Source organism: Pteronotus mesoamericanus, unplaced genomic scaffold (genome assembly GCF_021234165.1).
Source record: "Pteronotus mesoamericanus isolate MK-2021 breed Mesoamerican mustached bat unplaced genomic scaffold, CSHL_Meso_final contig_20, whole genome shotgun sequence".
NCBI lineage: Eukaryota > Metazoa > Chordata > Mammalia > Chiroptera > Mormoopidae > Pteronotus > Pteronotus mesoamericanus.
The window spans coordinates 70,669,119-70,690,336 of NW_026555085.1; the positions used below are offsets into that span (position 1 = coordinate 70,669,119).

General features: G+C 32.6%; 2 protein-coding genes across 3 annotated transcripts in view; one reads left to right on the plus strand and one right to left on the minus strand.

Annotated features, from left to right (window-relative positions):
- Positions 1 to 21,218, minus strand: part of CEP85L (centrosomal protein 85 like) — a 132,136-nt gene that overhangs the window by 58,950 nt on the left and 51,968 nt on the right. The window lies entirely within an intron of this gene.
- On the plus strand, positions 8,739 to 17,888 carry PLN (phospholamban). Its single transcript, XM_054569878.1, has 2 exons — positions 8,739 to 8,837; positions 17,237 to 17,888. Exon 2 carries the CDS (start codon positions 17,331 to 17,333, stop codon positions 17,487 to 17,489), a length of 159 nt encoding a protein of 52 aa, XP_054425853.1. The 5' UTR covers positions 8,739 to 8,837; positions 17,237 to 17,330; the 3' UTR covers positions 17,490 to 17,888.

Genomic DNA, 21,218 nt, shown 5'->3' on the forward strand with positions numbered 1-21,218 from the left:
GAAAATTACTGTTGTTATGCTCTTCTACTTAGAATGTCAGGTAGTCAGTCATGTTTCTACTTGACTGTAGCCAATATAAGTAATAAAGGAGAATATGACAGCTTAAACTTATAAATATACAATTTATATTTACAGTTTTTGAATAATGACATAGCTTTAACTGACATGAATATGAAATCTAAAAGATAATTACAAAGGCATGTCAGTGTGTGAGCTAATTTAAAGTATGGAAGAGAAAAGGTATCATCCAAGTAACAAACATTTCAAAATCTGTACAGGTGGAACTAGGACACTTTTTTTTTTTTAAGATTTTATTTATTTACTTTTAGAGAGGGGGAAGGGAGGTAGAAAGACAGGGAGAGAAACATCAATATGTGGTTGCCTCTCACGCGATCCCTACTGGGGACATGGCCTGCAACCCAGGCATGTGCCCTGGACTGGGAATCGAACTGGTGACCTTTTGGTTTGCAGGCTGGCACTTAATCCACTGAGCCAAACCAACTAGGGCTGGAACTAGGACACTTCTTTTTTAAGTAAACATTTTTCATACTTACTTGGTAGCTACCAAATTCAGGGATGGAAGAAAATTCCTCATTTAGATGTTTTACCTAAAAATGCGTAAGACACATTGTGGCAATGGGGGCTTAAAGAAAATAGTGGTTTACCAGTTGAAGAAGAATCCAAACTTTCTGTATCTAGCCCAGACCCATCCAGATTTATAGACCCATAACATACAATCACCTTTTATTGTAAATAGTGGGCACTACAACAATCACAAATACATGTTACTTAGATGAGACCCAGGTGATATAAAAAGTTGCCAAAATATGTCACTTAATGATCAAACATGCTCCTAAAATAAGCTTACTATTTGCAGCTGAAAATAGCTCAAAATTCCTTGGCCTTGTCCTGGACATACTGTTAAATTTAGATAATCTAGTGCTACCACACTTAACTGGGCTACAACCTCTGCAATTCTTCAAATTTGTTATCTCTCCTTCATTTGCCTTTGTTCCTTAGCTCATTCATCACTCACAACATGTCAAATAACACAGCAAATCTTCCTCTGGTTCCTGGAATAATCTATCTGAAGAGATACTGTATAAGAGCGTTTTAGTAAAAGAATCGTAATGCCTCACCCAAAAATAAATTCATAAAGCTCAATAACGAAGATAAAAATACGCTACAAGTTACATAGAATTTAAAGAGCTTTTAACCACCAAGAGGAGGAAAAACATGGATTATATGATGACTAAAAGAACTGTGCATTAAAATAAAATCTCTTACGTACTATATTATTATTAAAAGAATGATACATTTAATAAAAATCTATATATTAAGTCCATGTAACTATTTATGAAGTATATTACTACATATTTTCTCTACCAAAATAAAAGCAAAAGAAAAATCATATAAAAAAATTATATGGTAACTTGGTCCTCAGAGTGACCTATTTAAAACCCAAGTCCTACATCCTGACTCTTGAAATTTATAACAGAAACTCTTTTTAATGGTATCATCATTTCTTCATTTACTAATTCTATAATGCTATCCTTGCCATATTAACATGCTTCACTGAAATAACAATGCAAATATATTGAGTTACTTCAATGGTAAAAGGTCCTAGAAACAAATGATAAAGTGAAACTGATGAGAGGAATATATACTAATTTTCTTATGTTTTTAAAATACATGTGCAAAAAATAAAGAGAACCTTAAAGGTTTCCACCATGCTAAACAACTAATTACTATTAATTTAACCTTTTTTTTTTTTTTAGAGAAAGGAATATTTTCCCTCTCAAAAATCAATTTGGTTTATGTCCAATCTGTGTTAGCACTACCATGTTGTTTTTTCTAAATGCCAACAAAATGATCCATGTATGAAATGTGATCTTATAACAGTCACAATGCAAAAATGAAAGGGAAAAATGGTATTATCCATGACTGAGAATGAAATCAATTAGAAGATTAAGAAAAAGTGAAACTTAAGTCTTCAAATTTAAAGTTAATCATCAGGCCTGGCTGGCGTGGCTCAGTGGATTGAACACCAGCCTGCTAACAGAAAGGCTGCCGGTTAGATTCCCAGTCAGGGCACATGCCTGGGTTGCAGGCCAGGTCCCTGGTTGGGGGCATGTGAGAGGCAACCAGTCAATTTCTCACACATTGATGTGTCTCTCCCTTTCTCCCTCCTGGCCCCCCTCTCTAAAGATAAATAAATTTTAAAAAATATATAAGTAAATAAAATTAATCATCAATTTTACTTATAAAAACACTGTAAACTTTTTTAAAACTAAAGGTGAAATATATTAGGCATAGAATTTAATAATTTTAATTTGTTAATTTTAACTAATAAACCTGATGGCTTTTATTGGCAAATAAACTGGAAAAAAATAAGGGTATAATTGACAATTCACGAAAGGGATATTGTATGAAATGGAAATAAAGGGAAGTTTATAAAAATAAAATATTTAATATAATGTGGGTCTATTGGAGATCCTGCCCAAGGTTATGGATAATAAATATACCTGACTAGAGAACCAGATTTTACTAAAACAAAGCTGTAGTATAAGTGCTAATATATTTTGTTTTTAAAAATAGATTGCCAAAAATGTTTTGTCGTGTTTTATCAAATTTTACTATCAAAAAATAAGAGAAAAATATAAAATAAATATGTTTTAGGACCAAAAAGCTGCCTATATTATTTTTAAATGTATGAAAGGATTTTTCTAAAGGAACTACTCATGGTGGTGTCTCGCAGGGAGAGGGAGTAGGCTTTTGCAGCACCTTATGTCAATTGGGATTATCTGACTTGGCTTACCAAGAAAGGATACTACTTTTTTTTTCTCTTCTGACAGTGCAGCTATGAGCCATTAAATGTTTTCTTTTACACATTAAAAATAGTGTTTAAAAAATGTCTCAAGAGTCAACTATGGGAAATCTTCTCATGGTAAAATTTTTAAGCTTAGACAGTCCTCTATAATAGAGTAAGAACATAAAATAGGAGTAAGCTGACTACTAATCAGTTTAACATCCCTTCACAAATTTTTCTTAAATGTTTAAGAATCAGAAATGTTAGATTTTTTTTAACTATCTGGAGCCAAGTTTATCACCTGGCCCACGGCACACAATTAGCAAAAAGACAACTAACTATACAATCCCTCAAGTATATTTTTTAGCCTTCAAAAAAATTCAAAAAAATTTCCAATAACACAGGCAAGTATTATAATTAGACCATTGCCATAGTACTCATTACAGTGGTCCCTTTCCCAGTTTAATCTGTATCATGGTAAAGCAGGCCGTATTCTTTTATCATCCTAGTACTCAGCACAGAACCTGACAGTCTTTGCTAAACACTCAGCAATCTAAAAGTTAACTATCTACAGAAGGCTACCATCTTCTCAATTATCATTACTTAAAATCTCTATTATCATTTTCCAGAGCAATGATATATGTAATAGAAATATACACTTTAAAGATTATACTTCAAAGAACAGTCTACAAACTTACACCTAAATAAAAATCATGTTTTCCAGCCTTTATGGTCTAGATTCATTTCTTTCAGACCCAGCAAATCTCTGAGTAACCAATACAACTAATTTAATTTTAGCTTGCATTTTAGAGATAAATTTGAAAGATGGTTATTGGTGGCCACAGTGCGCCCTATTTTGGAGGTGTGAAGTCTCCAGCACTTTCTGGTTACACAGATTCATAATTATCCAAATATTGAATTTTTATATATTTTATTTTTTCAAATTAGATTTTTAAAAATCAACATATTAATGTTGGAATCAAAAATAAACACTTGAGATATCCACGGCCCCAACTAAGCAATAAACCTATAAGAACGAGTATATTAACAGAGAAACCTAGTATTAACAACTATGACAAAAGCATTCTTGATCCTAATGCTAGGTTTGGTCCTGGAACCCACTCACTACCCACCTTTGACCAATTCAAGAGCAAATGAAAATGGCAAATATGTTCAAATCCTTTTTCGATACTTTGTAAGATGTAATTTGGAAGTGGGTTAAAGATAAAGTGCCAATTCACTGAGATATTTCAAAAACAATGTACAACTCTCAGTACATTAAATTGCTGATAAACAGTTACAATGTCTACGCATTAGGAAATTAAGCGTATTGATACTTTATATCTCTTGCTTGATAAGGTAAATATGAATTCCACATATCAAAATCCATTTACATAACATTCTCAAGAATGCATCTATACTGAAAAAAATCAAGGATCAATTGCATTTATTTTCTATAAACTTAAAGAGGGCTAAGTGTGTAACTGATGGACAAAAGCTATTATGTTTTAGAGGGTCTCACCTCAGGAAATCAAGGACAAATGTTATAATCAAAGTCTTTACATAAAAGCTCAGATCTAAATTAAATCCATGGTGCAGGAGCACAGTTCAAAAGGCCACGTGATCTAAACCAAAAAGCATGACTCCTTTAGTTGCTAGGGTGACTCAGTCACATCATTCCGCATGTTTGCCAGCTTCAGTCTAATCCTCACCAAGAAAAATTCTATTCTTAGGTAATTTCCTCACAGAAGTTTATTGATATAAAAGGAAATACTATCACAGAAATACTGTAACTACCAAAACTTTCAGAATTATTATCACAGTGTTATTTTATATGGTTTATATTGGCAAAAATTATAAATCACCTAATATCTAATAAGAGACTAATTTTATCAATTATGGCACATTTATATGCTTAAAAACAACAAACTTATTAAAATGTGTATTTTAATATAAAATCACATAAAAATGCCCAAAATATTAATAAGTTTAGAGGATGCAGGCTTATGGTTTGGCCTGCCTTCACATTTCTTTTTTCGGGGTGGGGGTTCCTTCTTTACTCTCACCCTCCAAATATATTTAAACATTTTTAAATGACAAGGAGAAGAGTGATTCTTCCCAGCTATTCCACTCTTATCCTTAATTCCCCATCTTTCTCCTACTCCTCTACAGTTAGCTTAAAATTGAGAAGGATTTTACAATTGTCCCTAACACTTACTTCTGCAGGATCATTCACTACCAACCTGGTAATCTTTTCTGGTTCTCCCATCCAATCATTCATTCAATAAATATTTAAGAATTACTATGAGCCAGGTTCGTACTAGGTAATAATACTATAAAGAATAAATTGCAGAATAAATAAGAGTTACTGGATGAGCTCTCAGGCAGTTTGCAGTCTATTCTAGGCACATGCACTTAAAAATGCAATGAAAGGAGACAGATAAGAGAGGTACATGCAAAATTGTTTGACAGAAGACAGCGAGAGCTGCGCAGCAGAAACAAACTAAAACAGTGCATTGGTGGGCAGAAGGTTGGTAAGGACATTCCTACAAAAAGTAGGGAGGCTTAAAATAGAACAATAGCCTATTCAGAGAGTCACTGGCAGCTGTACAGAGCCAGAGCACAAAATGCAAAGGAATGTGATAAGAGATGAAGCTAGAAAGACAGGGCCTAAAAAAGCAAACCAAGAGGTCTGGATTTTAGCCTGTTTGAGAATTCAGTCCTCCTCTTTCCAAAAAGGGCTGCCCCAATCAACTACAGAAACATCCTCTAACATAGGAATTCTTAACTTTTCGGGCCATGGACTTTTCTAGCCAATTGCTACAGGCTACTGATCTGTTCTTAGGATGTTTTTATATACATAAAATACACAGAATTCCAAGTAATTTTTATAGACATTCCACTCGAAAGATAGTGACATGTAAGTGTGGGCTGTGCATAATGACTTTCTTCTGGAGAGTACTGTAAGGAAGGGGTGGGGGAAAGTAACGTTACAATGAAGAAGGCTGACGAACATTACACTTCAGCCAGGTAATGAAGGTTTAACAATAACAGTGATAAGTCATGCTGATAGCACATACACTTGGCATGTAATGAAAATGGCACTTTTCTTCTCTGGGTTTTCTCTCAAAAAACACACTAACCAGTCTAAACATGAGAAAAACACCAACTAGGGAACATTCTACAAAATATCTCACCAGCACTCTTCAAACTGGGGTCATCAAAAAAAAAGTCTGAGAAATTGTCACAACCAACAGGACCAAAGGAGACATGACTACTAAATGCAACCCAGTATCCTAGATAGAATCCTCAAAAAGAAAAAGGACACTACAAAAAACTGAGAGAATTTGAATAAAGTTTGGGTATTTGTTAAAATAACCTATTTTGGTGCAACTCTGGTGACAAATGTACCATACAAATATAGGATGTTAATAATAGGGGAAGCAGTATGTGGGCTACACAGAAACCCTATGTACTAGATTTGCAATAATTCCATAAATTTAGAACTGTTCTAAAAAATAAGATGCATAGGACTAGAAAGAAAATTAATTACAATGAAATAATTACTTTTAAAAAACAAATTTGTAATACCTGTGCTTCTTTAATACACTAAATTATAATATCTACAGATTAAATTATGGTAATTTCAAAATAGTTATGAATATAAACAGTATTTCCAGCTATCTGCAACAACTACAATATATGAAATTATCTGAGATGGCTAAAGTGATGCCAAATGTACTGCTAACACTTCTGCAGTTTGTGGTCTGTAGTCAAAACTAAAGTAGTACTAAATCTCATTTAGAGTTTAGTAAAAATAAAGATGTAATCTTTCCTATCCAAGTTCAAAGACCACTGAACTCTACCCATGGACTGCAGGTTAAGAATCATCTTCTAAAAAAAGAGAAAAGTACTAACACTAAACAGACAATGTGTTGCATAATCTCTAATAGTCACTACTCATAATGCATCTCATTAAACCTTCACAACAACCCAATTGCACAGATAAGGCAGCTAAGGGAAATCGCATATGGTCATGTGACCAAAAAAGGATTCTAATTATACAGTCTAACTCCAAATGAATATTCTTACAAAGCACCTCTAAAAACAATTTCCAGCCCCTAGCTGTGGAGTTTTTGAGGAATACTCTACTGATTATATTGTAGCTCACCAATGCTATTTATTAAACAACTTTCTGTTTAGCTGAATCTGGCTAAAACTAAAATGTAATCTTTCCCAGAGCTCCATTTAGACTAACAATAACAAGGAGCCACAACTAAGGACAGGGGAAAAAATAAAAAGCATAAACACAGACGTTTCCCACCCTTGTACAAATCTGAAAAAGTAAATTTTGTCTCCATTTACCAATTCTGACACACACCATTAATTAGCATCCTTCTAAGGGATCTGTGTGAGCATATGTGTGCACACCTGTATATGCACACCTGTGTATACCTTTAAAGAAATACAGCAATAGGTGAAATACCTATGACATATTTCATTCAGTCTATGAAAGTTTCTAAGTATATCCAACTAAGTATTACTAATATTACTAATTCTCTTTCTTAGAACTAGACGTGCTTATACTACAGTGATCTATCTCCTAAGCTTCACTTTGAAATGAATGTATATCTGGCAGGCAAATTTAAAAAGCAGACTTTATAAAAATAAAACTTTTCAATAAAACTTATCTATTGCTATCAAAATTTCTTAGTTGATATATGCTACTCTATGAAATCTATGTTCAAATTGTGATTTTTCCTTCCATACATGCCAATCTGTCATTGAATTATAATTAAACATCCAGATTTAAATCTTCAATCTCTCAGCAGATGTCATCTTTGCACATAGAAATGTAAATCCCTTTATGCTTGTATTTCAAACCTAGGTTTTGTATTTCAGTTATCACTGGTAATTGATGATGAATACAGATTTTTATTATGAAAGGACTGAAAGAAAAAAAATGCTCGCAGAGCACTGAGCAAATGTCAGACATTATTAAGACAATACTTTTAATATTGGGTTTTACATTTAAGTTGTAAATTTTCCCTTAGCAATGTTCACAGAAGATCTTTGTGGAAATAATTATTTTTCTGTTAGTTTTAGTTGATTCTTTACATAATGAGAGATTTGCTCTAGAGAATGATTTTATCTTTCTTTGGAAGGAGCCAAAATCATCTCCATTTAAGGACACACAGCCGCTGCTGCAACACATTTTTGTTACCCATAAGAAAGCAATCTGAGTTCACTCTGCTATAAGTATAAAAAAATTAAATATTAACAAATAGCTCTCCCAGAAAATAAATATATTGTTAAAACCCTAATTGAAGAAAACACAAATGTATTAAATACATTTATTAGTTATTACTTTAAACATAAAAGCTAATTTTTTGAAACCAAAATCAGTTATTAGCCTAGATTTCTCACAGATAAGGAAAAAAAGCAAAATAAAACAGAAAAAGGTATAAAATTTGTTTCTGTGAACATGTTCAATTACTGTGTTTCTAGAAGTTAGCATTATGAGGCTGCAGAATTAAAGCAATAGCAGCAAAAGCAATTCAATAAGTTGTTTGACTTCAGCCAGTATTATTATTCTCATTATAAAAATTCCTGTTACTATAACTATTTTAGTTTTTCAACATTATCACTATCAGTATACAATCATTTCTAAGCCCAAAGACACATGAGTCTTTAAAAAGAGCTTTCTATTACCCCAAACTAATTTTTTTCATTTATATATCACATATTTTTTTAAAAAAATAAGGCACAAAGTGTTAATGACCTTTCTACACTTAAAGTAAGACAAATGACATTCTAAAAAGTTTGGGTGTGATAAGACTATGCTAACCAATCATAACTTCAGAATTCCTATGTGACATCATAAGTCCTCCCTAGAACGCTTTTTCTCCTCCACCTACTTCAATTGTTCTCATAAATCTGGTAACAGAGAAAACTTTCCAGCTTAACACCGATAAGACTTCATACTACTCATAATACTCTATATATTGTGATCATCACAGCAGTCAAGGTAAGAAATAAATTTCATTGATTTTGGTAATTCCTATTTTCTGTAATCATATATTGTAAATTTCAGTGCAAAGCTGATATGACAAAAATCTTAATTTCTAAATAAATGCTTAGCCATTCAGTGACAGTAATAACAACTTTGAAATGATAAGGGTTATATTCACGTTTGATCCTGGTTATTGATTTGTCATTTTAACTTTCACTTTTATTTTACTTTTCAAAAGTGAATTTCTGCCAATTAAACTATCTTTCAACTATGTTGCTATATCTGGCGGTAGTGCTGATTTGATTTTTTCCTTGCAAAGACAATGGCTTCATTCTGTTATTTGTCACTCTGCTGAGAAACAGGGTAGGAGTGGGCTACCTACTTACACCTGGAATACTATGACAGCTGTGTGATTGTACAACATGCACATTATTGATGTGACTATTCCCATACTATCATTGTAATTCCTTACAGGGAATATTAATAAACTGAGATTTAAAAGTATATAATATAAACTATTTTAAAATGCTTTTGAAGACTTTTTTCCTCTCTATACAGTCCAGTCAACTTAATACGGTTAAAAAATAAAATCCAAGCTTTTAATAAATTGAGTTACTTATATTAAATTCCATATTATATCATCAATAACAAGTTTGGAAATTTTAAAATACTTCTCAAAAATACATGCGAAATTCTTTCTAAAGGTACAGATAGTCCTGCAGCACTTTAAAAGACATTGTTTTGGCAGCAAAACATTCCTAAATATCTCATTTGAGTGAATATGATAAAATGAGTGTTTATTCTGCCTATTAATAAACATAATTCTATTAAATTACTGCCCCCCGTTGTTCCTCAGCTTCCTCTCATGCATTTAGAAGGGGACAAAGAAAAATGGAAAAATATGAAAGAAATTTTCAGGAACAATAATGCCACAATAAATCTTAAAACTTCTGTTTGAATTCTACTCTACTCTTGATGTTATATAACCCTCAATTTAATAATATGAAATGTGTCTTCATTCTTAAATCTCAGTCATGGCACAAAGAATAATACATCAGTTTCATTATTGTTATTTTCACATGTATGTGAAAATAAAATTTACCTCTAGAATTCTAAGTTCCTATAACAAATGTTAACTTTACTGCTTTATACAGATAAGAACTCTGTATATCCCTAACAGCTTTCCTTAAAGCAGGTAAAAAAACATCTAATTTTTGTCTATCACTGAGGCACCCTAACTGCCTCTTAATATCTTTATATTCATAAAATGTTCTTCCTTTGATAGTACACAGAAGTCATCAGTGAAGATTTTTATATATTTATTCATTTTTCTGCAAATACCAAATTATGGTCTCACATTTCAAATGAGATGTTTGTGAGTTTCCATAGTATCAGAATGTCTCCACATCACATATTCCAAGACATTGACAATTTCTAAAAATAACATAAGTTCTGCTATTGAAGTTATCCTCAGATAGCATATCCAGATTAACAATGACTTGCTCAAATTTCAAATATTATGCCCTAGTGCCCGACATTGCATCGCAGCTAGTTCATCTCTATCATGAGGTAAAATTTAAGTATTGTCTTTGTTTATAAAGCTATGTGATTTAAAATTAAGCACTAAAAAATGTGTCAGATGCAATAAAATGAAGAAACGTGAATGATGTTTAAATTACAAAAAACACTTGGAAGAGCTAGAATGTTTTGCTTATTAAGAGAAGTTACATCATCTCCTAAAACGCATTTTAAATTACATTAAAATGCAAAAAAATTACATGTGGTTACTTATTTCTACATATTGTTTCTTAATCTCACTAATTAGAGATAGAATATTTGTATAGATAAAAGAATTCAAAAAAATAAATTTTTTAAATGTATTATGTAATCTATTATGTAATAAGTTATGTAATATATTAAAATTTTAAGTAAACATTAAATGTAAAGATTATATTACCTCTTTAAGTAAGACTGTATATTTATTACCAATCCTAGAAATAAAGATTCAATTAAAACTTCCTTTTTTATTTCTGAACAACTTTCTAAACGCACCGGTGTATACAAATATTTCATGTGCTCCTCTTTGTTCCCTATTTGTTTGACCCTGCATCTGTATTTTAGAGTTTAGGAAACAAATGGGAAAAGGTGAATTGCCCAAGGTCACAGAGCTAGGAAATGGTGGAGACTTGGCAGGAGCCAAGGTTTTCTGACTCTAAACCACACACACATCCTATCCACAGATCAGCATGGCTTAAAAATAAATCATGACATTGGAAAAACAAAATAAATTAATCCTCAAATAGCATTAATGATACTCTAAAAAGCAAAGTTAGAGGATACAAATTTGTATTTTAATATAAAACCACTCCATTTCATTTAAAGTTAATTTATTCATAAGACATTATATCCTTAATAGCCTATATAATATTATCCTGATCATTTTCAAACCCAGGGATATAGATGACCTTAGTTATTAAGTAATACACCCTGGAAGGCAAAACTCAATTACGCAGACTTTAAAAAATAAGAATAAATCAAATTAAAGTTTCCTTTTATTTAATTTGTTTCATTGCTAAAATACCCATGCCCTCTAACCTATTTACACCTGATAACCTAAAATCCACATTAATTTCTCAAAACTTTTCACAAAAGCCATACTTTTATACTTTATTCCAATTCTACATTAAATTTTTAGCTTTCTTCAATTTCATTTCTGACCTTCTCACATTCTACCATTTAAAATATTCAATCCCATATATGTTGAGGCGCTTGAACAGAGAAATCTCGTTTTGTCATTTATGCTATGGAAATCACTAATTTTTATCTAAACTGTGCATTAACACATTGCTCATCATGCCACCAAAGGGGTGAACTGAAAGGTTTGAAATCCAGGAAATAATCCTTCTAAATTACTGTGACCTAAATCAGAAAATACGTTGTCTCTCCCTGAACATTTCTAAACATACTATGTGTCAATGTCCTTACCCTACATATTTCTGATGCATTTATTACCAATTAAACACAGGAAAATGAGACCTGAGCGTACATTTCCACCTCAGTATACTTGTAGTCAACTGAGGACCTCTAGTGCTCTTTAAGTGTACTCCACCTTCGGTATTTAAAAAAAAAAAAAAAGGAAATTCACTCTCCTATTATTGGGAGTACATTATGTAACTGGCAATCATTTTCCCTTAAAGTTCACCTGTACTCCGTCCCTACATGATCTTTCCCAAAATAAGAACCTAAAGTCTCAACCACTGAAGAGAATATTTTAATTGCAAATAAATTAATTTTAACATAACGAAGGCAAGCCTACAGAAAAAACAGCAACTGCAATGTGCCAACTTCAAAGAGAAAATCTCTCTATACAGTTGTTTATTTAATAAAGTTTCCTCAAGGCACAGCGTTAAAGCAATGGAAACATTTCATCATGGAGTCAATTTAAAGGCTGGGAATATGCTGATTTTTATAATTACAAAATTCCTTTCATAACCAGGCAGAAGCAGTTCGACTAGTCTTTCAAAAAGCCAGTATGGACCAAAAAAGCTGGGGCTGTCATATATAACTTCAATTAGAACTTCCAAGTTATGCATTAGATCATCTCAAAAGAAAAATAATTTTTGGATGTTAACAGAATGATGATAAATCTAAAGATGAACTCTCCTGATTTAATTCAACAAATCAAAAATAGATGCATACACAATCACCTCTGAATTATCTTCAAAAATGACAGCAAATAGTAGGAAAAAATAAAATCCCAATATAATCCTAAGACAGACAACTCCTATAAATTCAAACCTCTAAAAAATCTGAATTTTGTGAACCAATTAAATGGAATTCTAATAAGTATGGCAGACTGTAATCCTGAATATCTATTACCTGAATTTACTAGCAAAAGATGCCCACATTTACTAAAAGAATAAATAAGCATGGGTTTGATCTCCGCTCAGGGCACATACAAGAATCAACCAATGAATGCATACATAAGTGAAACAACAAAAATAGATGTTTCTCTCTCCCTCCCTCTCCCTGTCCCTCTCTCCTACCCTTTCTAAAATCAATACATAATTTTTTTTTAAAGTATAAGCAGACAAAAATAAAAAGGAAGCAAAATTCTTAATTCTACAAATAAGGATTTAAAAATCTCAGGAATTTATGATTTCAGCAGAGGGAGTGCCCCCAAAAACTGAAGTCCAGAAAGTTCTGCAAAAGATGGAAAGTACTTAAATCATAAGTGGGGATGACTGCTCAGCATATACAACATCGTTAACAGAACTGATTGTCTAGCAAGTCATAAAGCAGACCACCAAATGTTCTCAAAAGAGTACTGAGTTTCATTTTGCACAAGACCGTATCTGCCATCACATGAGAAAATGACTCACTGTAGACAAAGTGAAGACTTCTGCAGAAGCTGAGATAGTACCTTTGACCCAAAATGTTACCTGACATGGCACACACTCACTGAAGGATCAGAGCTGCCTGTGATTTGTCTCTCTTCTTCTTCCACTGTAGAAAACACAACACTATCTTAAACTTTACTACATTTACTTCCCAAGTTCACCCTTTTCAGAAAAAGAAGAAAAGTAAACCAAAGGCTTTATAAATCCTACAAAGGACAGTAGAGTCCGTTATTCCTCCCATTCCTTCAAAAATCACAATAATTATAGAGCTCACAGACGTAATACAAGATATTCTGTGGACACTTTTCTATCTCTTACATGTTACTCACGAGACAGGGATCTGGCATTTCTACAACCAAACTCCTGTCAAAGCATATTCCGTATTTTCAATATACTAATTCTAGGGCTTAGGAGATGAATACATTTTTAAAATGTCCTCACTCCTCCTGTCCCAAACACCTAATTTGCTCATATTGTCACTCCGTAAAAGAGGGAGCAGGTAAGGCTAATTTCAGTCTCCCTGGCTATTTAAGTCCGATGCAAATTCAGAACATCCCAACACCATCTATTTCTGATTATCCTTAAAAAAAAAAAGGCTGTAAAAAGTCAGATAAAGTGAAAATAAAGTAAAACTATTCTTCTAGGCTCTCTACCAAATAATACTATATTAACAGCTTGGCTCTAAGAAAGTGGGGTTGGGGAGAGACTCAGAGCGGTTATGATTGCAGAGAAAAGAATGATAAATACCTAACAACCATGTCATTATGATGTAGTAAAGGTCACAGACAACTCCAAAAACAGGACTGTGTTTTTCCCATGCACAGCTTTTCAATTCTTAACATGTAATAGGAAGCCTCACGCTGTATGAATAAATCTTGGCTTATTATCATACAGATATTGGAAGATCAGCAGAATTAGGACTCAGCACACTTCAGACTATACCATGTAAAATAAATTGGACCCAGTAAGTCAAATGCACACAGCTAACACTTCAGCATGTAAAATGTAAAACATATTTCTTTTTGGTTTTTGTGTAATATTATAAAGTAACTACAAATCACTTTAGAATTATGACATTTCTAAATTTGACAAGAAACAAATCACAATATTTGGTTGTCTCTTTACACTCAATTTGCTTCTAAGAACAAACTATCCTTTTTCAATATGGCTGGGCAATTGAAATATTATGATATCATCTTTAAAAGTACATTCATCATACTTTCATCAGTAGAGAGCTCCTCTCTTTAGGGCACACCATTTTGTATTTCATAAACACCAAATATCCATTTGTACAAAGCCTAGTTCAGGTTACTGTTGTTAATCATTAACAATTTACCTAAACTGTAATCCCCTAATGGAAATATTCTACACCCTCATTTTCCTCATCTGTAATAGAAAAGGACTTGAGAAGAATATTCGGGATTATGTGTTCAACTATCAAATTCTGTTACTCTTAATAATTTTCTAAAAAATGCTAAAGTCAGTCATAAAAATTTCTTGTTCAATTTCATCGATTTATTCAAATAGTATAAATTATGCACCAAACACCAAAATACAAAATAAACATGTGGTTCCTTTTACTTATGAACTAGAAGTCTAGTTGGAGACACAAACATGTAAATCAAAATTACAACACAGCCACAGAACTACCCTGACACAGGTAACACCAATGCTGTACTGAAAACCAGCAGAATTGAAACAATTCTACCTTAAAAAGGGATGAAAGGTTTTATTAGGAAGTGATTATTTAAACTGGGCCTTAAGGATCAACTGAAATTTGCCTGGCAAAGAATCAAAGGTGGGGGTGGAGGAAAAGGTTCCGGGCAGAGCCAGAACAACATGTGCAAAAGACAGAATCATAAAAGGAATGAAGTATTTATGGAAAGGTGACATGTTTCATGTGACTGACACACCACTCATTAATGTCAGAATAGAGAATGACTCCTGTATATACAATGCTTCATGATGAACAACGGGTTAGCTTCCTCCTTCTCCATGTTCTGTCTCAAAATAATTTTTAAATTCAGACCTTTTAAACAATTTAAATCCTAAAACTGCATAAAAATTTAAGTTCACATAGAAATGGTTAATGTTAATTTGTATTCCTTTCTCAACTGTCCTATTATATATCCTTATATAAAACAACTAGTCAAATACAAAAAGGAAAAAGGAAATCTTCCCCACAATTACCCAATAGTATAAATTCACTCTATCACAGACTTTGTGTGTGTATATATACACATTTGTGTGTGCATATATACATGCTAGAGCACTGATTTTCAACTGCTGTGCTGCAAAAAATTTTTAAAATATGTGATACCTGACTATGTAGTCTGGGACACTGACTCTTTTCCCTTAGACTGTGAAATTAAAAAAAAAAAAAATGGTGACAACAGCCAACACAACAATAGCTGCCAGGTTTGTGAATAAATAAAAATTATACCTATATTTTTGATCAGTTGTCAGATCAGCAAAAGACATAATATATTTTCTGGTGTGCTGCGGAATTTTAGTAATTAGTTTGTGTGTGCCATAAGATGAAAAAGGTTGAAAATCACTGTGCTAGAGAATATACACTAAGGAAACACAGGTTGTGACCAACTCTTTAATAAGAGAATGAAGTTTGTGACATAAATTGGCTGTTGGGATCTCCTCTCTACAAACCAACACTATGAAGAAGGCCAGACTGTCCAGACAAATTAAAGTGCAGTCTCATATATAATTCAAATCATAATACAGCTAAGTTGAAGTACTGGAACTACAGAATCTAACTACCATAAACCACATGGTTTCCTTGTACAAATGAATGCAAGTTCTCACTGATCATGCCTGATCTAACTCTTCCCGTTTCTCACTCTTTCCATTCTCCCTTCTGCTCTCATCATCACTAGTCTCTGGCAGAAATGGAGCTCACAGGTTGAGTTGGATTTTCATCGGATGTATAGAAAGGGGAGAAAATTAAATCTGGCAGCTGGAGTAAGGCAGTAACATCCTGACTAACAATGATATATCAACAAATGTTAACAGCCATGATCTCTAGGCAGTTAATTATGGTTATTTTTTATTCCATATCTAACTTTTCTTACTTTAAAATTTATATAGAAGTATCCTGATTGTCAACAGAATATCCCCAAATCTTACTGGCTATTAACTCTGGACATTTAAAGTAGTTAATTTTTAATATACCGAATTTTTCTATAATGAGTTATTGCTTTAATTTTACTTTATTAATTAGAACAAATAATTAGGAAACAACTAATTAATTAATTAGAAAGAATAGCTTGTGGGAGCTCTGAAAGAAAGCAAATGAAAACCACTGCCAATAAGAACATCTCATTTGTAAATAGGAACTGCCTGTGGTAGACAGTGAGATAAAGATGACTTTATTGCTGACTCCTGATCCTGACATTCTCCAGTACTTAACATCAAGTCTTGTTAAATGTTGTTTGAAATAGCATATTCTACAAAGCTATGAAATCATAAAAGGAACGACAAACATCTGAATCTATAGTACTGGTGAAACACCGCTCATTGAACTATTTTATTTTGGACTAAAATCAACATCCAAAGAATAACTTATATCATGCATTTTTTTAATGAGATTTGCTCTAGAGCTGTTAATACACTAATGTTCACAATTATGCTCACAGAGAAATAATCTTAATGAAACTCTGCCTAAGAACTTTTGCCCAAAGCAACAGCCCAACACAAGGTGTATCCTAAACCAAACTACATGTCTAGTCATTCTGAGAGGAGGCAAAGGCTGAAGCTACTACACTCTAAACACAAGACAAATAAGACATTGTGGCGACCCTTGCCAAAAAAAAACAACAACAAAAGACAGGACAGACAAGTAAATACTTGTGTGTGTGCACACAAATATACAGATTACAAAGATATTAAATGTCATAAATCCAAACAATGTTAAGGAAGATGAATAGAAAATTGTATTTTACCTGTTCCGAGACTAGGTTGCATTATGATCCTAATCCATTTACTGTTTTTACATTCCAGACCACCTCAAAGAGAGTGATCTCCCATTTGGCTGTCTGCTTTTTACCTTTCTTTTGATCCTTTAAAACTTCAGACTTTCTTGCTTTCCTGAGTCATGGAGAAAGTCCAATACCTCACTCGCTCTGCTATAAGAAGAGCTTCAACCATTGAGATGCCTCAACAAGCACGCCAAAATCTCCAGAACCTATTTATCAACTTCTGTCTCATTTTAATATGTCTCCTGTTGATCTGCATCATCGTGATGCTTCTCTGAAGCCCTGCTGCAGCCTCCAGGACTGCAACTGACCACCATCGGCTTAAAATGTGTCATCCCATGAAGAGGGGAAAACAGACCACTCCCTACACAGAAGAAATTCTTTGTGAAAAGGTCAAGATTCAGAAGAAATTGTTAGCAAATGTATTCACCTTCCGGATTCTGTAAACGTGAAAAGGGCTCTATTTTCAAAATTAACTTTAAAATGACTATAAATAGTGTGCATAATGTAACTCTTGGTTTCTGCAACAGAGCTTATAAATTTCAATCTCAAGTCTTTTTTGAGGAGGAACTAGGAGTTTAGTTTTGAAACTGTACTGCTAATAAGTTCACACCATATATAAAGCATTAGCTTCACTATTGGCGGTAAATATAATTTATATTGTACTATAAAAGCCTCTTTGATGTTTATTAAGTCTTTTTCAGGCCTTCACAAGTACCAAAATAATCATTCAAATGAAGTGTCATTGTTTGAAATAGCCCACTGAATCCTCACGTGTTATCTTTATTATTATACAGACATCTTTGCAGTAACTCTCGTAACCTCCTTTCTAAAATAGAAAAATTTCATTCTCTCCTATCCTAACATTTTTTGAAGTTTATGAGAATCAAGTAGGAAAAAGTAAGGCCATACTGTTATATAAATAAAATTTTAACTAATTTTTTCAAAGAATTACAGAATTCTAGTACATGCGGATAACCATCTCCCTAGGACAGTATGATCAATCAATAGAGAAGAAATGCTGGTTACTTTAACAGCTGACAGTGTAATTAACCATAATTAATAATGCACTAATAGAATAGAGTCTAACCTTAATTTATGACACTGTAGTTGATTATCTGAGCTAAAGTACATAACCTTCCATAGTGTACCTTTGAAATCATGAAATCTTAAGACTTTAGATATGATAGGTTGTCTTTCATTCTAGCGTCATACTCAATACAGGCAAGCAAAAGAGGAACAATGTATCAAGTATTAAAAATAAAATTGCGAATTCTCTCCCCAAAAATTAACTTACTCTTTGATTACATTTTGAAATGAACTTTTTGTCTTACTATTGTATATAACAGGATATAGCTCTTTTCCTTAATCTTATCAACCAGATGGTAAACACTATACAAGGGGGGAACCTTAAAAAACTCAGAACTTATTTATAAAAAATTGTGTAGCTATTCTTACATGTTTAAACTGCAGTCACAGTCAAAGTGATCTCCACTTAATGCATTACACCTGTGCAGACATTTTTCCACTGCTCAGAAAAGGAGTCAACAGACTGAGTTGGATTTTCAAGGCATTTATAGAGATGAGAGAAAATTAAATTTGAACTCATCGATTTGGATGCCTTTTAGCACTTCTGCCATTTGTTTTTTGTTTCACCTCTTCCACACCAGCAAAACATTTCCCTTTGGGAACTTTCTTCATCTGGGCACTTGGGGGAAGCACAAAAAACAAATCTCAAGGAGAGATCCGGTGAATCGGGAGGGTGGGGCACAGGGGTCATGCTGTTTTTGGTCAAAAACTGCTGAATACCCAGCATCGTGTGGGCAGGTGCACTCATAAATCACCCATCATGAAATGGGCAAACACATTGAAAGTCTTCAAAAAAATTCACTGAAGCTGAACACAGCCTCACAACAACGCCGGCTGGTGCAATGATACACGTGCATTCTTAGGACACCCACCTAGCAGGGGAAACCCGTATTACAAGGGGCCTGCCCTCCAGAACATAATTCCAGTTTTTCTTTTTGAGTTTCCCTTCACTTTTGGTAGGCCTCTCTGAAATTATATATACCCAGGAAAGCTAAGCTACAATTATTTTCTTGCTGAATATATTTTCAATTTCCCCTATGGTCATTTAAAAATATCTCCCAACAGCTCATAAAACAACAGAAGTAAAAACTGGTGATAAGAAAACATATTCAACCAAAATTTAGTAATGTAAGTTGACTCAGTTGAAAATGAAGTCTAAAATGGTTTACACCTCTATTGTATCATCCAATAATTTTAACTTCAAGACAAATTACTAATAGAGCAATTATTAAAGGAGTAAGAACATTTACATTACTATATGATTTGTTAAAATATGGTTACTAAAAGAATTTGAAAAGTCGGTATTGACCTTGATTTGTAACACAAGCACTGTTAGCAGAATAGTGATAGAGAACATTATTTTTAAAATTTTCTGGATCTCTGGGAAGTACTGGAGAGGGGAGGAGGTTCACTGATATCTGAGGAACCAAGGGAAAAGGATCTTATACTGACAGAAGGATTTCTTGAGCAAAGGCTTATCTATGGATTGCAGATCCCTAATATCAACTAGAAAGCTTATAAATAACAAAACATACATTCACCTCACTGGTAATTACTCATGCAAAAACAAATTTCTATAATTAGCTGCATGATCTTTAAAATAAGTGGAAAATTTGAAATAACAAGTTCTATTCTTTTCAACACATTGTTCACTACATCAACTTCAAACTATAAATTGTGCAGATACAGAGTTTTCCTTAATAAATTAGAAACAAAGATTTTTTTGTTTTTGTTTTTCACTCTGCCTTTAACAGAAATTAAAACCTTATACTCAATGACTACAGAATACTGTAACTCAGGTATAATGAAGAACAAAAATCCATTCTTTAAATGTTACTTATTTATTTTGTTAATCATGATATGTAAAGAGGAAAATATAATGAAATAACATATTTAAAAATTTTTAAATACCAAATACTGAAATACTTCCTACTGCAGAATAAATTCCAAACTTAGTTCACAGTCCTAAAAAAGAATTTTTAGATGTTTAATGTTGCCTTTTATATTGTGGTTTACAACGTTCATTTAATGCAAATCACTTATATTAAAATGACTTTCTTGAACTCGTTGAAATCTTTCTTTAATACACTCATGATTGATATGCCCACAAAAAATCTAATACAAGCAGTTTTGATTTTGTAGGTTATTTTCAGTGACATTCCCCATATAAAATAAGATCAAGATTTCCTAGTACAGACACAAGAGGGCAGACCTACATAAAATAATGAATTTCCTTTTACCTAGAAATTACTTATCCTTTAATTACTTTTGAGTTTTATGGCAAAGTAAAAAATAATAAATTCTCAAAACAAAATCTGTTCTTCTAAGTAACAGCACATATTAAAATGTCTAAAAATTATATTCCAATACCATACAGAAAAGTTGACAGATGAAGAAACATCCAGTATTATCAATTTTATTTATTAAAGCATGTATACAAAATTCACTTATATGCTTTTTCACTAATGTGTCATAATAGCATATCCTACCTACTCAGAATGTTATAGTGTGCACACTTTTTAATGCAATTATCTTAAACATTTAAAAAAATTAAAGACAAAACAGTGTAAAAATAAGAATGAAAATAGGAAAACTATTTCTTCTCATAAGTCGTAACAGAATACATAAAACACTTTCACGCTAAAACTTCTTTGTTCTTATATGTTAGACAAAATCCAAGCCATTTAACTTTGTCATTTCATCAAATTTTTATTTGCATTTTTGATTTATGTAAGAGAAATTTTTCAGTGAACTATGGTAAAGTCATTAGGAACCTATATCTTTGCTGAACCTGTCCCTACATGGTTTAAATAGGTACAAAATTTTATCTTCCTCTTTGTAATGACTGCAACCTAGAACTTACAAATATCCTAGAGAATATAAAAGAGGATAAACAGCTTTGTCAATAAAGAGGCCAC

Coding starts and splice junctions, on each gene's coding strand:
- PLN (XM_054569878.1), top strand. CDS start 17,331: ATGGAGAAAGTCCAATACCTCACTCGCTCTGCTATAAGAAGAGCTTCA.